At 33.7% G+C, this 23,153-nt stretch overlaps 1 protein-coding gene across 1 annotated transcript in view; it reads left to right on the forward strand.

Annotated features, from left to right (window-relative positions):
- RAB3GAP1 (RAB3 GTPase activating protein catalytic subunit 1) overlaps window positions 1-23,153 on the forward strand; it is a 94,887-nt gene that overhangs the window by 14,493 nt on the left and 57,241 nt on the right. Inside the window, 1 exon segment of the mRNA XM_006186775.3 lies at window positions 22,275-22,407. Coding sequence (XP_006186837.1) covers window positions 22,275-22,407 — 133 coding nt within the window.

Raw genomic sequence — 23,153 nt, forward strand, 5'->3', positions numbered from 1 at the left:
CCCTGCTTCCTGTTTATCATAACAACCTCTCTGCCCTCCGTCACCTCCAGATTGTTAAATAGTTTACCTCTTAACTCTGTAGTCATTTTATCCACTCCTCAGCTATCATAGTCAGCCCTCCATATCTGTGGGTTCCACATTTGTGGATTCAACCAACTGAGGATCGAAAACACTGGCAAAACTTGAATTTGTGGCACTGGCAACTACTTATATAGTGTCTCTATTAGGTATTATAAGTAATGTAAAGATGATTTAAAGTATACTGGAGGATGTACATAGGTTATGTGCAAATACTACACTGTTTTATATAAGGGGCTTGAGTATCTGATGATTTTGATATCCAAGGGGGCTGTGGGAGAGATGTCCTTGAACTAGTTCCCCGCAAACCCCAAGGAAGGATTATATTCTTTCTGTTCCTCCCTCCATGAAGTGTACAACCAGTGACTTGGAGCTGTTCAAGCAGTTAATCCCAAATTATATCTCTGAACTCAGTTGTTTAAGAAAATTATAATGGAAGTTAGGTTTTATCATGTTATCAGAATCAGAGTTAAACCAGTTTAAAGGACGAAGCTCTTGATGGACTGAGGGACTTGCCTGTTAGGTTTAATGGGAGTTCTTAACCCAGAGTTTTAGGTCTCTTTAAATTGTGTACATGCTTAATTTTTTAAAATACATGATTAATTTTTAATGTGAATGTGTATTATTTCCCTGAAAGATGGTCCAGAGGTCTCATCAGACACTTAAAAGAACAGAGTAAATTAAAGAGTAAAATTAAAGCTACTGTATTGAATTTTACTTTGTATGCATTTATTTATTATTTTAAAATGTATTTTGTTTTTGTATATCCAAAGGCTTGCTTGTTCATGAACTTTTCTACCCTGACATACAGGACAAATAATTTTTTAAGTTGGTGAAATTTGTCCTTAATATAACTTTTACCTCCTTAGCCTTTTACCAGTGCCTGGTCTCCAGGCCTCAAGTTTTGCTAGCCAGCCCTACGTTTAAATGTCGAATACTACAAAATTATCTACTTCTTTTCCTTTGTTTCCTGTTGCTACTCCCATCTCCAGAATACAATGCTAATCTTACTTGATTAAGTAGAGAGCAGTATTCTTAATTTAATTTAAAATATTTGAATAGATGATAATCACTTGACCTTAAAAAAAAGTATTTTGGTTTCATATTTGACTAAACTGCTGCAGGAAAAATGAAAGTGAAATTGAAATTGTTCCTCTTCCAAGGAGAGGTCCTTATCCTATCAATGACTAAAGTAATTCTCAGAAACTGCTTTTGGGCTGCTAGCCTGAATTCCTTTCCATCATTAATCCTCAGATTTTTAAAGTTTTTAAAAGAATGCTTGTGGGATTTCAGAAAAATGTAAGAAAAGTCAATAAACAGCTTTAGATTGTCTGGAGAAATACTTGGGGCAAGATATTTGTAATATGGCCTAGAAGGTTGTCTTTTGAAGTCAGTTTCCTGAAATTGTCTTTCCTGTCCTTTGCATTTTCTACTTTTGAGCTCAGAATTCTTTCATTAAAATTTTAAAAAGCCCTTTAATTCCAAAAATCGTATAACCAAATCAAATGATGTTTGTATTTTAAAAGTGCGAGTTTCCTCCTCAGCACTTCATTTACCCATCTACTTTCCAGAGCTAACAGTGTTTACTGTTTGATAGTCTGTTCTGTGTGTGCATGTTACACTTAAAAAAAGATAATCTGTCTTGTACAACTGCCTTTTTTTAAACTATATTTTGTTGGCTTTTGTTTTTTTTTCAAGATGGGGCATAGACATCTGTTTCATTTTAATGCTTGCATTATAGTCCATTGTATGACTATCCCATAATGTGTTTGTACATATCCCTGTTTAAAAGGTGTTTAGTTCGCGGTTTTTGCAGTTATAGTACTGGAGTAGTAAGCATTGTTGTACATACATTTGCATACTTGTATGAATATTTCTGTAACAGATTTCTAAAAGTAGAATTACTGGTCAAAGTGGATGTGTTGTTGTTTTTTGTTGTTGTTGTTTTTTTTTTTTTTTTTTTTGAAAAATATAGCCTGCTTTCCACCAAGATGATTTAATGTACTGATGCTCCCCCCATGCATGGTATATGAAAACACCCATATCCTCAGTCTTCCAACACTTTTCATTATGTTGTTGTCAATATGAAACACTAAAGCTATCTAATTTTATGTTTTCCTGAGCATTGAGGTGAGACTGAGTGTTCCTTCATGTTTATTAAACGTGAGAATATCCCTTTTGATTGCTTGTTATGTACACTGACCGATTTTCTTGTCTTTAAATTACAGTAGGAGTTTTTTTTTTAGTAGGAGTTCTTTATGTTCTAGATATTAATCTCTTATATATGATTTGCAGATGTTTTCTCCTATCCTGTGAGTTGCTTTTTCACTCTGTAGATAGTGTTTTTTGATTCACAAAATTTTTTATTTTAATGAAGTCCACTTGATCTGTTTCTTCTTTTGTTCTCTGTGCTTTTTATGTCCAAAAAATCTTTGCCAGGTCCAATGTCATTAAGCTTTTACCAGTGTTTTCTTCTAAGAGATTTTCTTCAATGAGATGGTTGTAGATCTTATGTGTAGATTTTTGACACATTTTAAGTTACTTTTTCTATATGGAATAAGGTAAGAGTTTATATTTTTAAGTAGTTTCTTAATGATGTCTAGATTTCATGTACAAAGGGCCTTATGACCCTAAGATTAGAAATTTATGCTTCTCTAGTTTTTTTTTGTTTTATTAGTTATTCTCAAGATTTTTTTAATAAAACATTTAGATATCTACTTAGAGTTAGTTTTTGTGAATGAAATGAGGAAGTGATCTTTTTTTCTGGATGACCAACTTTTTCTGAACTACGATTATGTTCTCTTTACCAGATTTTAAGTTCCATACATACTTGGGTTTATTTCTGGAATATGAATACTTTGTGTTCATGTACATACACCATTTTATTTTAATTACTGTAAATTTATTGTACATTCTGGTGGGACAAATATTCTCCCATTGTTTTTCTTTTCCAAAGTTTTCTTTGCTATTCTTACATTTTTATTCTCGAATATTAATTTTTTTCCTTGCAACAAAGTAGTTTGAAGGACTTTTTGAGATGTTTTATATTGAATTAATAAAGAACTTTCTAGTTTTAGTTAAGTGCATTTCTCATGTTGTATTGTTTATATGAAATGGCCTTAAATTGAATAGTGACCTTGATTAGACCTACCTTTTTTTATGAGGTGTAATTTACATATAACATTGCATTAGTTTTAGGTGTACAATATAATGATTCAGTGTTTGTACAAGTTGGGAAACAATCACAATAAGTCAACATCCATTACCATACATAGTAACAATTTTTTTCTTGTGTTGAGAACTTAAGATTTATTCTCTTAGCAACTTTAAAATATATAATACAATATTAACTATAATCACCAAGCTGTACATTATATCCCCATAACTTACTTATTTTATGGGTGGAAATTTGTACCTTTTGACCCTCTTCACCCATTTCACTGACCCCCAACACCCCATCTCTGGCAACCACCTATCTTTTCTCTGTGTCCGAGCTTTTTTTTGTTGTTTTTTTAAGATTCCATGTATAAGTGAGATCATATGGTATTTTGTCTTCCTCTGTCTCACCTAATAGACTTAGCATAATGCCCTCAAGTTTCATCCATGTTGTTGCAAATCGTAAGATTTCATTTTTTTTTATAATGGAATAATATTCCATTGTGTATGTATCCCACATTTTCTTTATCCATCCACCATTGGATACTTGAGTTGTTTCTGTATCTTGGCTATTGTAAATAATGGTGCAGTGAACATGGGGGTGCATATATCTTTTTGAATTAGTATTTTCATTTTCTTTGGATAATACTCAGAAGTGGAATTGCTGGATTCTGTGGTAGTTCTATTTTTTTAATATTGAGGTACCTCCATACTGTTCTTATAAGTGGCTGCACCAGTTTACATTGCCATGAACAGTATGCAAGGGTTCCCTTTTCTCCATGCCCTCACCAACACTTGTTCTTTCTTTTCTTTTCGATGATAACCATTCTAAGGTATAAGGTGATTATTCATTGTGGTTTTGATTTGCGTATCTCTGATAATTAGTGGTGTTGAGCACCCTTCAGTGTTCCTGTTGGCCATATGTATGTCTTCTTTGGAACACTGTCTATTCAGATCTTCTTCCTATTTTTTAATGAGTTTTTCTTTTGCTGCTGAGTTGTGTAAGTTACTTATATATTTTGGATATTAGCCTCTTATCAGATGTATGATTTAAATGTATTTTATCTCATCTATTAAAATTTTGTTGATGATTTCCTTTGCTATGCAGAAGCTTTTTAATTTGATGTAGTCCCCCACTTGTTTATTTTTGCTTTTTTTGCCTTTGGAGTCACATCCAAAAAATCATTGTCAAGATTGATGTCAAGTAGCTTACTACCTATATTTTCTAGGAGCTTTATGGTTTCAGGTCCTATATTCAAGTCTTTAATCCATTTTGATTTAATTTTGTGTGTGGTTTAGCTTAATGGTTCATTTTTATCCTTTTGCATTGGCTGTTCAGTTTTCCCAGCACCATTTATTGGAGAGACTGTCCTTTCCTCATTCCATATTCATGGCTCCTTTGTCATAAATTAATTGATCATACATGCATGGGTATATTTCTGGACTCTCTATTCTGTTCCATTGATCTGTATGTCTGTTTTTATGCCAGACCCACTGTTTGATTACTATAGCTTTGTGGTATAGTTTGAAATCAGGCAGCATAATGCCTGCAGCTTTGTTGTTTATCTCAAGATTAGTTTGGTTTTTCAGGGTCTTTTGTGATTCCAAACAAATTTGAGGATTGTTTGTTCCATTGTGAAAAATGCCATTGGACCTGCATATTAGTTTTAAAATAGGTTCTTCCCTAAAAAATACCTTTCATAAATGGAGATTGTTTATAAATCAAGGACTGTCTTAAGTTACTTTCATTTAGTTTTAAATTGTGAGCGTCTTTTCCTCCAAATTTAACCATATAGTAGGAAAAGAATACAGTCTGATGAAAACTGTACATCTCATGGCAACTTCTTTCCAAGTTCCTGGCTTTTTAATTGTAGCAACTACTCAAGGTTTCACACTCCCCGCTTTCTCCTTTCCTTTCAGATAATTTAAAGGTTTGCGTTATTTCTGGAACTAGCTTAGGATTCCCACAAGTGCTACTTTGGGTTAATACTTGTCCTAACTGTCCATCAGTCTCTATCTTTGCTGCAAATTGAAACCAGAACTTAGTATTCTCTGTTCTTCATATTTGTGGCCATGTTTTATTAGCCACCTAGCGTTCTTACCCATGACACAGTTAATTATGCACAGAGACCCTGAGTACCATCTTGGATGGTATTAAGTATCTTAGATTCTAAGTACTTGTCTAAGAGGCTATCTTCTATTGTAATTTAGAACTTTTTTCATCATTTCTGAATTTTTACATCATTTCACAATAGGTAACATTTATTGAGTGCTCACTGTATGCTAGGCACTTTCTAAGCAATATATATATATATATAACTATATATATATATAACTATATATATAACTATATATATATATATAACTATATAACTATATATATATATATATATAACTCATTTAACCCTCAAATCTAATTATAAGAGATAGATACTACTTTTATTATCCCCACTTTATAGATAAAAATTGAGGCACAGAGAGAAAAGTAACTTACCCAAGATTCTTTCGCTAGTAAGTAATAGAGCTATTCTGTGAACCCAAGAGATCTACCCTAAGATACTATCTTCCCAGTATAATCACTGGGCTATAGTACTTTCTGACTGTTCTTTTTTGCTCACTTCTTCCTCCTTTCACGTTCCCTACTGTAGCTCTTTGCCATTTAGGAATTCTCCTAAACTAACATTGTAATCATGTTATAAGCCTACACAGAAGCCTTCAAAGGCTCTTCACTGCCTACAAGTTAAAGTCGAAACTCTTAATGATATTTGTAGACAGTCATTGTCAGGTCTCTCACCACCTTGTTTTTTTTAACTCTATTCCTTGTAGGAAACTTCAGCTGAATGGACTATTTGTTCCCTAAAATTTATGTTCTATTTTCTACCCATTATCTGTTCTTTCTTATCTGCCTTACCTTACCTAAAGGCTAACTGGGATCCAATTTTCTGAATGAATCCATTTCTGACTCACTCAGCTGGCATTTATCCAGCCGTTTCCTTAAGTTCTGACCCATATATTGTTCTCCCTGTTTGTCTTGTTTGCATATGTACTATTGAATTTTTATGTGTAAATGTGTGTGCATCTATCTATCTGTCTTAGCTTCTAGTGGAAGATCTGGGCTGTGATAGGTCAAATTCCAGCCATATCACTTAATGATATGGTAACCTTGGACAGGTTTTTAAATCTCTGAACCTTTTCTCATCTATGAAATGGGGTTGAAACTTATATGACAGTGTTAGGAGATTTTTATGTGCACATACACAAGCATGCACATACACACATAATTACATATAAATTATTTTGCTTAGGAGGCCCTCAGTAGGTGTTAGTTCCTATCCTAAAGGTCAGCGAAGTCTGTACAGTCTGCTTTTACTTTTTAAAAATGTAATGAACTTCAAGTATATTGGATTAATTAAAATCCCTGGGAATATTCATAAACGTGATGCATGTATAAACAAATAAGGTCATCTGTAAAAATGATGACGTTAGATCAAAAAAGATAAAATGCTTGGGATTAAACTGCAAGTCATGCTGACTCAGAAGTATAAATTCTGGCTGCTGAAGTAGGCCCAAGCTCCTGTTAGAGCTGAGTGCCCGAGTTGGTGTTCAAGAGTACTTGTTTCTTTTAAAGGAGACTTATTTGTGTCAACCATTGTGGCTTGTGCCTACTTAAATCTGCTTGGCTCGTTTTCTTCCCTGAGGATTAGCCTGTGATACTTGGTGTGGTTCTCTTGTAGTTGGCTGTGTCCCCTTTCCCTGGCTCTCTTACTGTTAGTTTTTGTGTAGTTGAATGTTCTCTGGATGAATTGTGGTTCTCTATTGATTCAGGAGGGATTAATCTCAAATTCCCTTTTTGTTTCCAAGTTTCCCTTGTTAGGGTGTTTTAATAACCCTCTGAAACTAAAGTCAAAGCTGGATGCAGGAGAGCTTTTGGACTGAGCCTTAATATTATTACCCTCTCTACTGTGCTTTTAGTGGGATAATTTTAACCCAGGCTGAGGGCCAGCCAGGCTACTTGTGAAGAGTGGAAGATATACATAGATGGCTGTTTTTTTTTTTAATGATACAATTTTTATTGATTTCTAGTTGCCATGATCAAAGTGTCTATACCCATAATTGCATAATAACACTGAACTGGAAACTTTCCCATGAAACAGATATTCACTAGTGTTATAAAGCATGTCACATGTTACAGTCATTTCACATCAAACAAAAATTCCTCAAATGTAGCAGGTCTCCTTCATAATTCAATGGGTGGAGACAGCAAAGCATAGTCAGCCTTCTAGATTAAATATGTTCTTTTACATTTTTGCTGTATTTTGGAAGTAACATTAGCGGTCACCAGGTATATGTTGGAATTGAGTTCTAGGTTTTTATTTGTACCCTACTTTGCCAGCATACTTGCATATTTGTTTTGTTTTGGGAAAACTGCTTGAAAAGCATATGTTTTAGAGTCATGTGTGACTACAGAAACACGTGTTTGTATTATTTTGGAAATAGATGAAATGTCCAGTGAGGTTTTTTAAAAATCTTATTTGTTTTCAAAGAAGATTCCTGTGCATTCAGATTTAAACTGCTGGGGATCTTTTCAAATAGTAGATAGATGCAAAATATTGTGATTATGAGAAACTTCTCGGTCTAAATTTTTTATTGAGATATAATTTATGTAACATACAGTTCACCAATTTAGGTGTGCAATTCAGTATTTTTTAGTATACTGACAGTTTTTAATTTTGGAACATTTCCATCACTCCCCAAAGAAGACCCATACCTATTAGCACTTCTCCGAGCCCTAGGCAACAACTAACCTACTTTCCTTCTCTGTAGATTTGCCTATTTTGGACATTTTGTATTAATGGAATCATACAATATATTACTTTTTGTAATTTGGCCTTTTTCACTTAACAAAGTTTTCAAGTTTGCTTATATTGTAGACTTATTAGTATTTCATTTCTTTTCATTGCCGTATAATGGTCTGTTGTATGGCTATACCACTTTTATTTATCCATTCATCACTAGATGGAAATTGCATTGTTTCTGCTTTTTGGCTACTGTGAATAATACTGCTCTGAAAGTTTATGTACAAGCTTTTTGTATGGACATATGTTTTCATTTCTTTTGGTTATATACCTAGGGTTGTAATTGCTGGGTCATATGGTTACTTTATTTTTTACCTTTTGAGGAATTTTGGGTCTGTTTCAGCAAAGCAGCTGCACCATTCTACATTTGCACCAGCAACATATAAGGGTCCTGATCTCTCTACATCATCACCATCACTTGTTACTGTCTTTTTTTTAAATTGAAGTACAGTTGATTTACAATATTATATTAGTTTCAGGTATGCAACATGATTCAATATTTTTTATAGATTATACTCCATTTATAGTTATTATAAAATATTGGCTATAGTCCATGTGCTATACAGTTTATCATTATAGCTTACTTATTTTATACATAACAGTTTGTACCTCTTGATTTCCTGCCCCCTATCATGCTCCTCCCCTCTTCCCTCTATCCACTGGTAATCACTAATTTTTCTTTGTATCTGTAATTCTGTTTCTGTTTTGTTACATCCATTTGTTTTATTTTTTAGTTTCCACATGTAAGTGATAATGTACAGTATTTGCCTTTCTGTGTCTGACTTACTTCACTAAGAGTATAGCCTCCACGTCCATCTCTGTTGTTGCAAATGGCAAAATTTTGTTCTTGTTTTATAGCTGAGTGATACTACATTGTATATGTACACCATATCTTCTTTAACCATTCATCTGTTGATGGGCACTTAGTTTGCTTCCGTATCTTGGCTATTGTAAATAATGCTGCTATGAGCATTGGTGTGCATGTATCCTTTATAATTAGTATTTTCATTTTCTTCAGCTGTATACCTAGAAGTGAAATTACTGGATCATATGGTAGTTATGTTTTCAGTTTTTTGAGAAGTCACCATACTGCTTTCCACAGTGGCTGCACCAATTTCCATTCCCACCAGCAGTGTATGACAGTTCCCTTTTCTCCACATCCTCACCACCATCTGTTTTTTGTGGTCTTTGTGTGATAGTCATTCTGACAGGTGTGAGGTGATATCTCATTGTGATTTTATGCATTTCTCTGATGTTTTCATGTGCCTGTTGGCCATCTGTATGTCTCCTTTGGAAGAATGTCTATTCAGGTTTTCTGCTCACTTTTGATTTTTTAAATACTGAATTGTATGAGCTGTTAGTATATTTTGGATATTAACCCCTTGTAGATTGCATTGTTTGGGTTGCTCCCATTCTGTATGTTGTCTTTTTATTTTTGTTTATGATTTCCTTTGCAGTGCAAAAGCTTTTAAGTTTGATTAGGTCCCATTTCTTAATTTTTGCTTTTATTTCTTTTGATTTGGGAGACTGATCTATAAAAATAATTCTTATGATTTATGTCAAAGAATGTTTTGCCTATATTCTCTTCTAGGAGTTTTATGGTATCATGTGTTACATTTAAATCTTTAAATGTGTCTGGTGTGTGGGAATGCTCTAATTTCTTTGTTTTACATGTAGCTGTCCAGCTTTCCCAACACCACTTGTTGAAGAGACTGTTTTTTCTCGATTGTATATTGTTGCCTCCTTTGTTGTAGATTAATTCACCATTGGTGTGTGGGTTTATTTCTGGGCTCTTTTCTGTTCCATTGATCTTTGCATCTGTTTTTGTGCCATTACCATGCTGTTTTGATTACTTAGCTTTGTGTTGTCTAAAGTTTGGAAGGGTTATACCTCCAGCTTTATTCTTTTTTCCTCAATTACTTTGGCAATTTGAGGTCTTTTGTGGTTCCATATAAGTTTTAGGATTATTTGTTCTAGTTCTGTGAAAAATATCATAGATATTTTGATAGGGATTGTGGTTAAATCTGTAGATTGCTTTGTGTAGTATGGTCATTTTAGCAATATTCTTCCAATCCAAGGGCACAGGGTATCTTTCCATTTATATGAATCATTTTCAGTTTACTTTATCAGTGTTTTATAGTTTTCAGCATATAGATCTTTCACCTACTAGGTTAAGTTTATTCCTAGGTATTTTATGTTATTTTTTTAATGCAATTTTATTTTATTTTTGAGGGGGTTCAATTAAAACTTTTATTCCTATTAAAATTTTTTTAATTTTATTTTTTATTGAAATGTAGTTGATTTACAGTGTTAGTTTCAGGTGTACAGCACAGTGATTGTTACATGTATACATACATATTTTTTTCTTTGGCTTTTCCATTATATGTTATTATAGAAATTGAATATAGTTCCCTGTGCTATAAAGTTTCTTGTTTATCTATTTTATATATGGTAATGGGTATCTGTTAATCACAAACTCCTAATTTATCCCTCCCCAGCCCTTTCTCCTTTAGTAACCATAGTTTGTATTCTATGTCCGTGATTTAATGCAATTTTAAATGGGATTTTTTTTTTTTTACTTTCTCTTTCTGATAGTTCATTATTAGTGTATAGAAGCAAAGCAGATTTCTGTATATTAATCTTGTATCCTGCTACCTTGCTGAAATCATTTATTAGTTCTAATAGTTACTGTGTAGATACTTTAGGGTTCTCTATAGAGTATCATATCATCTGCAGATAGTGACAGTTTTACCTCTTCCTTTCCAGTTTGGATACTTTTTCTTGTCTGACTGCTGTGGCTAGGACTTCCCAATACAATGTTAAATAGATGTGGTGAGAGTGAGCATCCTTGTTTTGTTCCTAAATTTAGTGAGAAGGCTTTCACTTTTTTACCATTATTATGTTGACTGTGGCTTTGTTGTAAATGGCCTTTATTATGTTGAGATAAGTTCCCTCTATACCCACTTTGAGAGTTTTTATCATGAATGGATGTTGAATTTTGTCAAATGCTTTTTTCTGCATCTGTTGAGAGGATCATTTGGCTTTTGTCTTTTTTGTTTGTTTGTTTGTTTTGTTTTGTTAATGTGGTGAATCACGTTGATTGATTTGTGTATGTAGAACCATCCTTGTGACCTTGGGATGAATCCAACTTGATTATAGTGTATGATCCTTTTTATTTACTGTTAGATTTGTTTTGCTAATATTTTGTTGAGTTTTGCATCTATATTCATCAAAGGTTTTGGCCTGTAATTTTCTCTTCTTTGTAGTGTCTTGTCTGGTTTTGGTATCATGGTAATGGTGGCCTATAGAATGAATTTGGGAGTGTTCCCTCCTCTTCATTTTTTGTGAATAGTTTGAGGAGGATAGATATTAGCTCTTCTGTATATGTTTGGTAGAATTCTGTGAAGCCGTTTGGTCCTGGATTTTTGTTGCTGGGAGTTTTTTGATTACTGATTTAATTTCACTACTGGTGTTCAGTTTATTTAGATTGGTTCTTCCTGATTCAGTCTTGGAAAATTTTGTGTGTCTAGAGATTTATCCACTTTTTTCTAGGTTGTCCAGTTTGTTGGCATGTAACTGTTCGTAGTATTCTCTTACAGTTTTTTGTGTATCCATGATATCAGTTGTAATTTCTCCCCTTTCATTCTTGTTTATTTGGGTCCTCTTTTAAAAATTAGCCTGGCTTATCAACTTTGCTTATCATTTCAAAAAAAACAGCTCTTGGTTTTTATTGATCTCTGTGTTTTGTTGTTGTTGTTTTCTTTTTTTGTGTGTGTGTGTTTCTATATTTTTCCTCTTGTATTATTTCCTTCCTTCTCCTGACCTTGGACTTTTTTCTTTTTTCTTTTTTGTAACTTCTTTAGATGGTAGTTTAGGTTATTTGAGATTTTTCTTATTTCTAGAGGAAGCCCTGTATTGCTGTAAACTTCACCCTTAGAACTGCTTTTGGTGCATCCCATAGACTTTGAAAAGTTGTGTTTTTATTTTCATTTCTCTTTAGATATTTTCTGATTTCCTCTTTGATTTCTTTATTGACCCCCCCCTTTTTTTTTTAAATATATTACGTTGTTTGGTCTCCACATGTTTCTGATTTTCCTATTTTCCTTCCTGTAATTGATTTCTAGTTTCATACTGACGTTATTGGAAATAATGCTTGATATAATTTCTGTTGTCTTAAATGTGTTGAGACTTGTTTTGTGGCCTAGCATGTAATCTATCCTGGAGAACATTCCGTGTTCACTTCAAAAACTGCAGAATAAACATTATTTTCGATGGAATGTTCTGTAAATTTCTCTTAAATCTGACTGGTCTAATGTGTATTTTTAGACTACTGTTTCCTTATTGATTTTCTTTCTGGATCATCTGTCCATTGATGAGGGGTGTTCAACTCCCCTATTAGTACTGTATTACTGTCAATTTCTCTGTGTCTGTTAATATATGCTCTATATATTTAGGTGCTCCTATATTAGGTTCATATATGTCAATGAATGTTATATCTTCCTCTTGCATTGATTCCTTTATCATTATATAATGCCTTTCTTTGTCTTTTGTTATAGACTCTGTTTTAAAGTTAACTTTGTCTGATATGAGCATTGCTCCCTACTTTTCTTGATCGTTTCTATTTGCATGAAATATCTTTTCCCATCTCCTCACTTTCAGTCTGTGTGTTTTAGCTCTGAAGTGTAGGTAGCATTTAGATGGGTCTTGTTTTTTTATCGTATCAGCCACCCCATGTCATTTAATTGGCGCATTTAGTCCATTGGCATTTAAAGTGATTATTAAGTATGTACTTACTGCCATTTTGTTACTGATTTTCTGATTGTTTCAGTGATTCTTTTCTTCTTTTCTGTTCTCCTTTTAGTTTCTTCCCTTGTGGTTTGTCGATTTTCTTTAGTGGAATGCTTGGGTTCCTTTCTCTTTAGTTTTTGTCTATTGTGGTTACCAAGTACATATATTTTGACCTCTAACTGTACCTACTTGTTTTAAACTGATAGTCATTTAATAAAGTTCAAACTTTAAAAAGTTTAAAAGATCTGCATTTTTATTCCCCTCCCTCATGTTTTCTGTTTTTGATGTTATGTTTACATTTTCATGTTTATCCCTTGTTTATTGTATTTGTAGTTGATTTTACATTTTTGTCTTTTAATCTTTGTGCTAGCTCATCTATGTGGTTGATCTACAGCCTTTACTACATATTTACCTTTACGAATGAGATTTTTCCTTTATTGTAAATTCTTACCTTTTGTTGTAGCCTCTTCTTTTCCATTTAGAGAAGACTTTTATACTTCTTACAGAGTTGATTTGGTACTGATGAACTCTTAGTTTTTGCTTGTTGGAGAAGTTCTTTATCTCTCCTTCGATTCTAAATGATAACCTTGCTGGGTAAAGTATATTAGATTGCTAGCACTTAAAATATATCATGGCACTCCCTTCTGGCCAGCAGAGTTCCTGCAGAAAACTCTGCTGATAGTTTTATGGGGGTTCCTTTGTAAGTGACTATTTGCTTTTCTCTCACTGCCTTTGGAATTCTTTTTAACTTTTGCCATTTTAATTATGATATGTCTTGGTGCTGGTCCCTTTGGGTTCATCTTTTATGGGGCCCTCTGTGCTGTCTATATCTGATATCTGTTTCCTTCTTCAGGTTCAGAAAGTTTTCAGCCATAGTTGGATCAGATACATTTTTGACTTTTCTTTCTTCTCCTTCTGCAATCGCTATAATGTGAATGTTTATATGCTTGGTATTGTACCAGGGCTTCCATAAACTGTTCTCATTTTTAAAATCTGTTTTTCTTTTTGCTGTTCTGATTGGCTAGTTTCCATTATTATATACTCTAGACCACTTATATGTTCTTTTGTATTACCCATTCTGCTATTAATGCTTTCTAGTGTGTTTTTCACTTCAATTATTGCATTCTTCAGCTCTGATGGATTCTTTTTTATATTTTCTAGTTTCTTGTTAAAATTCTCATTGTGTTCATCTGTTTTCTTCCCAAGTTCAGTTACTGTTCTTACACTAGTGATTTTAACTTTTTATCTGGCAAATTATCTCTGTTTCATTAGTTGTTTTTTCAGGTTTTTTTTTTTTTTTTTTTTTTTTTTTGTTCTTTTGTTTGAAACAGATTTCTTTGTCTTCTCATTTTGCTTAACTTTCTCTGTCTCTATGAAATTAGGTTAAAGTTACCTGTCATGGTCTTGAAGGGGTGTCCTTATGTGGGAGCATCTTTATGCATTCTGAATGTGCTCAGTGGCTTTCGAGGGAGAGCTGGATCTGATATGAGCATGGGTCATGAGAGATGGCAGCTATCACCTTGGTGGGAAGTGGGGCTGGAGATGGAGGAGCTAGAACCAGAGCCAGAGCTTTGCCTGTGCTTGGTGGCTGACATATCCCTATGGGGGTTGGTCCGAAGGTACTGGAGCAGAAGCCTTCAGGGTCAGTCCAAGCTAGTTCCACTCCCTCTAAATGTGCGCTTTCTCCACTCCTGGCAGTGGCACCTTTGTCCCAAAGGGGAGCAGCTCTGAAGCAGTAGGGGCCAGAGCAAGTGCCTGATGTGGGCTGGGTTGTGTCCTGGGACAGTCTCCACACACCAGTTAGAGGTCTAGACAGCCTCCCATCTACCACCTCCATAAGCACCAGCCTCACCTGGCTCCATCCCCACAAAATGCACAATGGCAATGGCAGCCTTTGTTCTTGTGGGGAGCAGCACCATAGCTAAAGGAGCTGGAGCAGGTGCTTGGTATGGCCCGGGGTGCACTTTTGTGTGGTGTGGGAAACTGACCAGAGCCCAAGGAAGTTTCAGTCTTCTTCCTTTACCTTGTTTCTGGAAGTAAGCAAGCATGTGTGTGTATTTTTCAGGAGCAGGATCTCAGTTTCTTATGGCCCTCCTGTAAGTCTCACTGGTTTTCAACCCAGCTAAGGAGACTTGTCTTTCTGGCATTGGACCCCAGGGCTGGGGTGCCCAATATGTGGCTTGGACTGCTCACTTCCCAGGGAAAATCTCTGAGCCTGTGATATCCCACTCTTCTGTTCCCCTCCTAGTGCTGCGGGTTCTGATTGCTTCTCCTTGCTTTCTACTGGACTTTGGTTCTTTCTTCTAGCTTGGTTGTAGAAGAGTCTGTCAGTCTCCAGTTATTTTCAGTATGAATTGCTCCACATGTAGCTGTGTTGTGATGTGTTTGTGTAGGGGAGGTGAGCTCAGCATCCTTTTACTCCACCAGTTGATCTCCTTTATTATTATCTTTCTAACTATAGCTATCCTAGTGGATAGGAAGTAATATCTCATTGTGGCCTTGGTTTGCATTTTCCTAATGGCTGTTCATGTTGAACATTTTCTGATGTTCTTATTGACCATTTGTGTATCTTCTTAGAAAAATGTCTATTCAGATCTTTTGCCCATTTTTAAGTTGGATTGTCTTTTTATTATTCAGTTGTAAGAGTTCTTCATATATTCTGGATACAAGTCCCTTATGAGGTATGTAATTCAAGATATTTTCTCCCATTCTCCATGTTGTAACATGTGTCCTTGTGGGTTGTCTTTTCACGTTCTTGATGGTATCTATAGGTTTTGCTCTTGCATTTAGAATATGTGATCCACTTTGAGTTAATTTTCATGACTAGAAATGGGTCCAAGTTCATTTTTTTGCATGTGGATATTCAATGGTCCTAACATAGATGCCTTTTTAATATTTATTGGTATTTCAGTGTTGCAAACATTCAAATGGATTTCCTCTATCAGTGCATGAAAACTTTGATTTTCAGCTCTATACCAAGTGGTTGTTTACCCTGGCTGTACATTAGAATCACTTGGGAAGCTTTTGAAAAATTCTTATATTTAGGCACAACCTGATTCTTATTTAATTGGTCTGTTGTGGAGCCTGGTTATCAGTACTTTATTTTAAAGCCTTGTAGGTGATTATAAATTCTAATTAGGTTGAGAACCACAGCTCTGTGCTCAAAAAAAATGGAAAAAAAACTCACTATGTTTTATGCTTTACTATATTTTCCTCCTTTTCAAGATTGTGTTGCTTTTGTCAGTAGAAGAAAAATTTAATAATTTGTTAAACAATAATTTAAATAGATTTTTAATTTAAAAATGAAAGATTACATTTTTAATGGTACATTAAGATGTGAAATTTGGTTCTGATAACAAGTAAATCTTAAAGATGGCTTATGTTTAGTGTTAATAGAGACTCTCTTAATCCAGGAAGGCTGTGAGTTTACCTATCTGTGTCTAACCTATACAGTGATAAAGTTAATTTCACTAAGAAACTCACTTTGAAGACTGTGATGGACATATATCAGTTCAAGTCAGAGAGAATACCTTTTTTTTTTTTTTTAACATTTTTTATTGATTTATAATCATTTTACAATGTGTCAAATTTCAGTGTTCAGCACAATTTTTCAGTCATACATGGACATATACACACTCATTGTCACATTGTTTTTCTCTGTGAGCTACCATAACGTTTTGTGTATATTTCTCTGTGCTATACAGTATAATCTTGTTTATCTATTCTACAATTTTGAAATCCCAGTCTATCCCTTCCCACCTCCCGCCCCCCTGGCAACCACAAGTCTGTTGAGAGAATACCTTTTGGATTGGGTTGTGTGCTATTTCAGGTTGTTAGACTAGATCTCAGTCTATACGTTTAGTATACTTACTGAAATACACTGATATTTTCAGTGTATTTGGGAAATATGGGAGATTTTCTGAATATGGAAAAAGGTAATTTCTAAGATACTTATTAAGCACATAGGCACTGTTAAGTTCTGGGCTGCAAAGAATAGAACATAGTTTTTGCTCTTCACAGTCTAATGGAGAAATATGCATATAAATAAATGACTAGAATAAGATGCTATTCTAGTGATTTGAACAAGACAGAATCATTACCTTTCATGGAAATAATCATGGCAGACTTTCTGCAAGAAGTAACATTTAGGATGAGATAACATTTTGAGGAATGAATATATAAAAGTGTGCTAAGAGAAAATAGAGAAGAGCAGGATAAATAGTCTCTGCAGTGTCAAAGAGAAAGCACACCTCTGGGGAAATATAAGTTATTAGGCATTGTAACACTAGGTAGATGCAAGATAACTGTGGGAGATGGTAACTGGGTAAAGGAATAGGCCAGCTTTGCAGGCTTTGTATTTCTGCCAGAGTAGGTGCATGCCACCCTTAGATGTGCTTGTGGTGAGCCACTTGTGTATTATAACTTCTAATTATATTACATGTTTACATTCCTTTTAAATGTTTGTACATATGATACATAAAGCAAAAACAATCTATTGATACATGTTGATTAATTTGTTAATAAAAATATACATATATGGAGACGGATACTCAAAATCTTTTACTGATAGAATACGTGATTAAACACCTCTAGAGGCCACTATATAACCACTATATAGTGGTTATGGAAATCCACTAATGTATTTTAAATGGAAGAGGAACAATACCAGGTTTGTATTTTAGGAGGATAACCATGTGGAAGAAGGATTATAGGACAGAGATGTGGAGACCATCCTATAACAGGAAAGCTGTTAAAATAGTCTGGGCCTGACATTGTAAAGGGCTCAACTAAGAGAGTGATCTTCATCTTGCTGAGGTCTTGGGCCCTCCAAAGTTCTGACTGAGAATATTTCTTGTCCCTTTTTTTTTTTGTATATATATATATGTATTTATTGAAGTATAGTCAGTTTGCAATGTTGTGTCAATTTCTGGTGTACAGCATAATGCTTCAGTCATACATGAACACACATATATTTGTTTTCATATTCTTTTTCACCATAAGTTATTATAAGATACAGAGTATAGTTGCCTGTGCTATACAGTCCAAACGTTTATCTATTTTGTGTATAGTAGTATCTGCAAATCTTGAACTCCCAGTTTATCCCTTCCCACCCTCTTCCCCCTGGTAACCATAAATTTGTTTTCTATGTCTATGAATCTTTTTCTGTTTTGTAAATAAGTTCATTTGTCTTTTTTTTTTTTTTTTTAGATTCCACATATAAGTGATATCATATGGTATTTTTCTTTTTCTTTCTGGCTTACTTCACTTAGGATGACAGTCTCCAGGTCCATCCATGTTGCTGCAAATGGCATTATTTTATTCTTTTTTATGGCTGAATAGTAATTCCATTGTACATATATATACCACAGCTTCTTTATCCAGTCATTTGTCGATGGACATTTAGGTTGTTTCCATGTCTTGCCTGTTGTAAACAGTGCTGCTATGAACATTGGGGTGCATGTGTCTTTTTGAGTTAAGATTCCCTCTGGATATATGCCCAGGAATGGGATTGCTGGATCATATGTTAAATCTATTTTTGGTCTTTTGAGGAATCTCCATACTGTTTTCTACAACTACTGCACCAAACTACATTCCCACCAAGAGTGTAGGAGGGCTCCCTTTTCTCCACAGCCTCTCCAGCATTTATCATTTGTGGGCTTTTTCATGACAGCCATTCTGACTGGTGTGAGATGATAACCTCATTGTAGTTTTGATTTGCATTTGAGAATATTTCTTAATTACCTATAATTTATTGAGTAAGTTGAAAGATAACTGGAAAGGATTGTTGGGTCCAAATTATGATGATGTTAGTACATGTTGTTCTTACATAATTACCATTATCTTTTCTTTGGAAAAAAAAGCATCTGCTCCCTACCTGTCACATTTTCCTCAGAAGTTATAATTTTCCCCCATGTCTCCTTATCTCTTTTTAGTGGGTATCATACTGATTTTTTCCTTTATTGGGTTATAATTTACACATAGTAAAATGTACAAAATTCAGGTATACAGTTTATTTTGATAGATGTATGTACCCATGTTACCACCATCTAAAATAAAAATATAGAAAGATTCCTTGTTTCTCCAGTCAATTCTGTAAGTAACTGTCATTCTTTCTTCCTTCACTATATATTAGTTCTACCTGTTCTTGAGCCTCATATAAGTGGAATCATACATCATGCATCCTTTTTGTCTGACTGTTTTGCTCAACATAATGTTTTCAAAATTCATCCATGTTGCCCTAATCATTCTTTGTATTATATGACTGTACCACAATATGTTTATCCTTTCTCCTTTAATATTTAAATTTTCTCCAATTTTTTACTGTTAATAATAAAGCTGCTGTGAACAATTTGGTGAACATATGCTTTGATTTTTCCTGAATATATTAGCAGATTTGCTGGGTCTTGTGTTCAGTTTTATTAGAAACTGTCAAACTGACTGATATGAAGTGATACCTCATTATAATTTTGGTTTGCATTTGAGAATATTTCTAATATTCTAAAGTACAAGATTGTACCATTTTATATTCTAAGCAGTTTATGAGATTTCAAGTTGCTTTATATTCTCTCTGACACTTGGCATTGTCAGATTTTTATTTTTATTCATCTTATTGGGTGTGAAGTAGTGTCTCATTTTGGTTTTAATTTTCATTTCACTGATGACTGCTGATATTCAATAATACCTAGTTATTTTTCACAGTTAACTGTATTTAATAGTCATTCATAACTGCTAAGTATCTGTTCAAGTATTTTGCTCATTAAAAAATTGAATTGTTTAGTTTTTAAAATTATCATCATATACATAGTTGTGAATCTTGTCAGATATATGTATTTTGAATTTTTTTCTCCAGCCCATGGCTTCCCACTCATTTTCTTGTGTCCTTTGATAAGCAAGTTTATCTTACTGAAGTTTATTTTCTCAGTTTTTGATTTTAATTGTTAGTGCCTTTTGTGTCCTGTCAAAGGAATCTTTGCCTATTTCAAGGTTGTGAAGATACTGTGCTTTCTTTCATATGAATATCTAATTATTTCAGAACCACTTATTGCAAAGATTGTCCTTTCCCTCCTGAATTGTAGTAGCTCCTCTGTTAAAAAAACAAAGTATTGGTGTGAATGTATTTCTGGACTGTGTTACGTTTCATTGATCTATTTGTCTTTATGCCAATATACTGTCTTAATTGCTATAGCAATGTAAGTCTTAAAATCAAGTAGTATACTTTTTCATCAAAATTATTTGAGCTAATTCTAGGTTCTTTGGATTTTCATATTAGTTATAGAATCAGCTTGTCAATTTTTATGAAATTTTGATTAAGGATTTTGATTAGGATTTTGTTAAAGTTATAGGTCAATTTGGAGAGAATTGACATCTTAATGATGTTGTGTCTTCCAATCCATGTACATGATGTATTTCTGTTTAGGTCTTTAATATCTTTTAGCAGTGTTTTGAGATATTTTTAGGTAGAGTTCTTGCTCATCTTTCATTAAATTTTTTCCCTAGATATTTATAAGAGTGGTATTTTAAAAAATTTCATTTCCCAGGAGTTTGCTGTAAGTATATAAAAATAAAGGTGATTTTTGTATACTGACCTTGAATTCTACAACTTCATAATCTCATTAGTTAGTTTTAGTACTTTGTAGTTTGGATATTTTATGTACATAATCAGGTCATCTGTGAATGGAGACAGTTTTATTTCTTTCTAGTCTATATGCTTATTTCTTTTTATTGTCTGCTTATGGCCATTAGAGGTTATTTTTGATGAATTAGTAGATTAATTTTGAACTAGAGTTGTCCTTTGTGTGTCGAATAGTTAATATACACCATACTGGAATTTGGTGTCAAGTGATTGTATCATAATGGAATTGCAGAATGGAGGTTGGAGTTTTGTTTTCCAGTTAAGTTAAATTATCTTAAAAAGTTTGTTTTGGATACAGAACCTGGATGCCCTCTCTTTTGAACAGAACCAAATCCACTTGAGATAGCTGTTTGATAAGGTCACCAGTAGTACCTAGAATCCAGGCTTAGGGTCGGATAGTGTTTCTTTGAATCATTTAAAAAGAATATTCAGATTTTCTGCAAGCTTGAAAAGGGGACTTATCCCTCATTCTGGACCTTTCCCCCTACTGTAGTTTTAGCTTTCACTGCTTTATAGTGGGCATTCCTCCTAGCAAACCAAGCTCTTATTTATATCATTTATTACTTGTTACAGTTTGAGACTTTTGGTACTGGCCATATATATCTTAATTTAACACAGGTTAACCTCACTTTAAAGAGACCTAATATATAAAAATCATAGTTTTTGATATGTATCATACATGGTATTTATCCTAATAAAGAGATTGCTATTTGATGTATTCACATATGATATTCTTAGGACATTTAAAATATGATTTAACTCAATTCAGAATTGTAAATACTTTGCTAGGAACACACATAAAACTGTTGGGTGTTAATATGTTAGGTGTGATCACATTTGTTAAAAACTCAGTAACTCACAGAATCATTCCTTACATATTTTCTATCTAGTTTGGGACTCTGTGATTGGAAGTTGCTGGGTTGGTGTTTCTGAAGTGGTGCTATGCTGTAATGACTGTATACCTCTCTCATGGAGAGAATAGCAATGGGAGATTAGAGGCCTTGTGGGAAAAAAAAATCCCTTTTTATAATTACATTGTATAAGTAAGGGGGCTCTTTGGAACCTTTAATTTAAATGTTTTCCAATCATGATGTTGCTATTTAAATAAAAATGTTTGAATGCCAAAGCTTGGTAAAGAAGCTTGCAGAAACCTGTTGAGCAAGTGAGTGCTACAGATGTCATATCACTTAAGTTGATTTTACAGGCTTTTTTCTGAAGCATTTCTAATGTCCAGCAATGCTGTGTACTACATAGTGATATTATTAGTTTTGTGATTTTTGTAATAAAATTATATTTTATTGCTATATATTTTTTTCTGATTTTTACCATTTATGAAATTTAACAATTTTCAGTTAAAAGTTACTCATAGAGATCCTGCTATTGGAAGAAAGGGTTTTGAGAGTTTTTTTGATGAGAAGAGGCATGAGATTTACTGTATATTCATGATTTTATATAAAGACTCATAAAAATTACTTGAAAATTATAATATTGTAAGTCACTTTATAATTAATATTCTAGGGGAACTTTCTTTTTAAAGGAACACTGTGATAAATCATTTATAAAATAACTTCCTCTTGGTTTTATTCACCTCTGTATATTTTTCCTTTTCATTATGGGGAGGATAAATATAGGATGAAACTTCTAGATTAATGGGCAGAAGAAGGGCAAAAAAAATCGGTGGTTAATAAATCTAATGGTAACTACTGAATTACCTTTCAATAGTTAAGGCAGATGCTTTTTCTTTTCTTTTTTGTTAAATACAGGGTATATTTACTTCTGGCACATGGGAAGAGAAATCAGATGAAATTTCATTTGCTGACTTCAAGTTCTCAGTCACTCATCATTATCTTGTACAAGAATCCACAGATAAAGAAGGAAAGGATGAAGTATTAGAAGGTAAGTTTTTACTGCTTATTTTTAAACTCGACTTGTAAGAGTGATTGTAATTTTGAACTGTGAATTTAGTTCTCTTTATTAAGTAGTATCCTCTGGAGATGTTTTACATATGCAGAGTTGTTTCACTGTATCTGAAGTAGAGTATGATCTTTGCAGAAGAAGAATCACACCGTCGTTCATTTTAAAATTAATTAAATCAACAAATAGTTATTGAGTACCTAGTATGTGCTAGGGACTCTGCTAAGCCCAATTGAAAAAAGAAATTTACTTTCCAGTAGGGGAGATAAGGTCTATAAGTAAGTAACAATAATAGGAGGTAAAAAGTGATAAGTGCCATCCCAAAGCACAGAGTTGTACTGGAGTGCAGAGCAGAAAAGATCGCTTTTAATCCCGAGAGATCAGAGAAGATGTTGTGCAGAATAAAACAACTAAGCTGGGCTTTGAAGGATTAAAATAAAAGTTACTTACTGATTAGTCAGTGGCATGTTTTAGATATACCCCATACTTTGGAGTTAGATCATGTGGGTTAAATTCTGGTTTTTCTACTTACTTGGCCTGTCTAAACTTGACTGATTTCATTAATAAAATGAAATAATACTATCTGGAGGGTTAATGGGAAAATTTAATAAAATACTGTACATAAGCAGCAATCTCATGATTAGTAATGTTACAGGCTCTGTACAAGCACTGCAGTTAGTATTCAAGTTGGGAAACATCCTCTGCAGCATAATAAAGGATTTTAAGTT

Source organism: Camelus ferus, chromosome 5 (assembly GCF_009834535.1).
Source record: "Camelus ferus isolate YT-003-E chromosome 5, BCGSAC_Cfer_1.0, whole genome shotgun sequence".
NCBI classification, from domain to species: Eukaryota; Metazoa; Chordata; class Mammalia; order Artiodactyla; family Camelidae; genus Camelus; species Camelus ferus.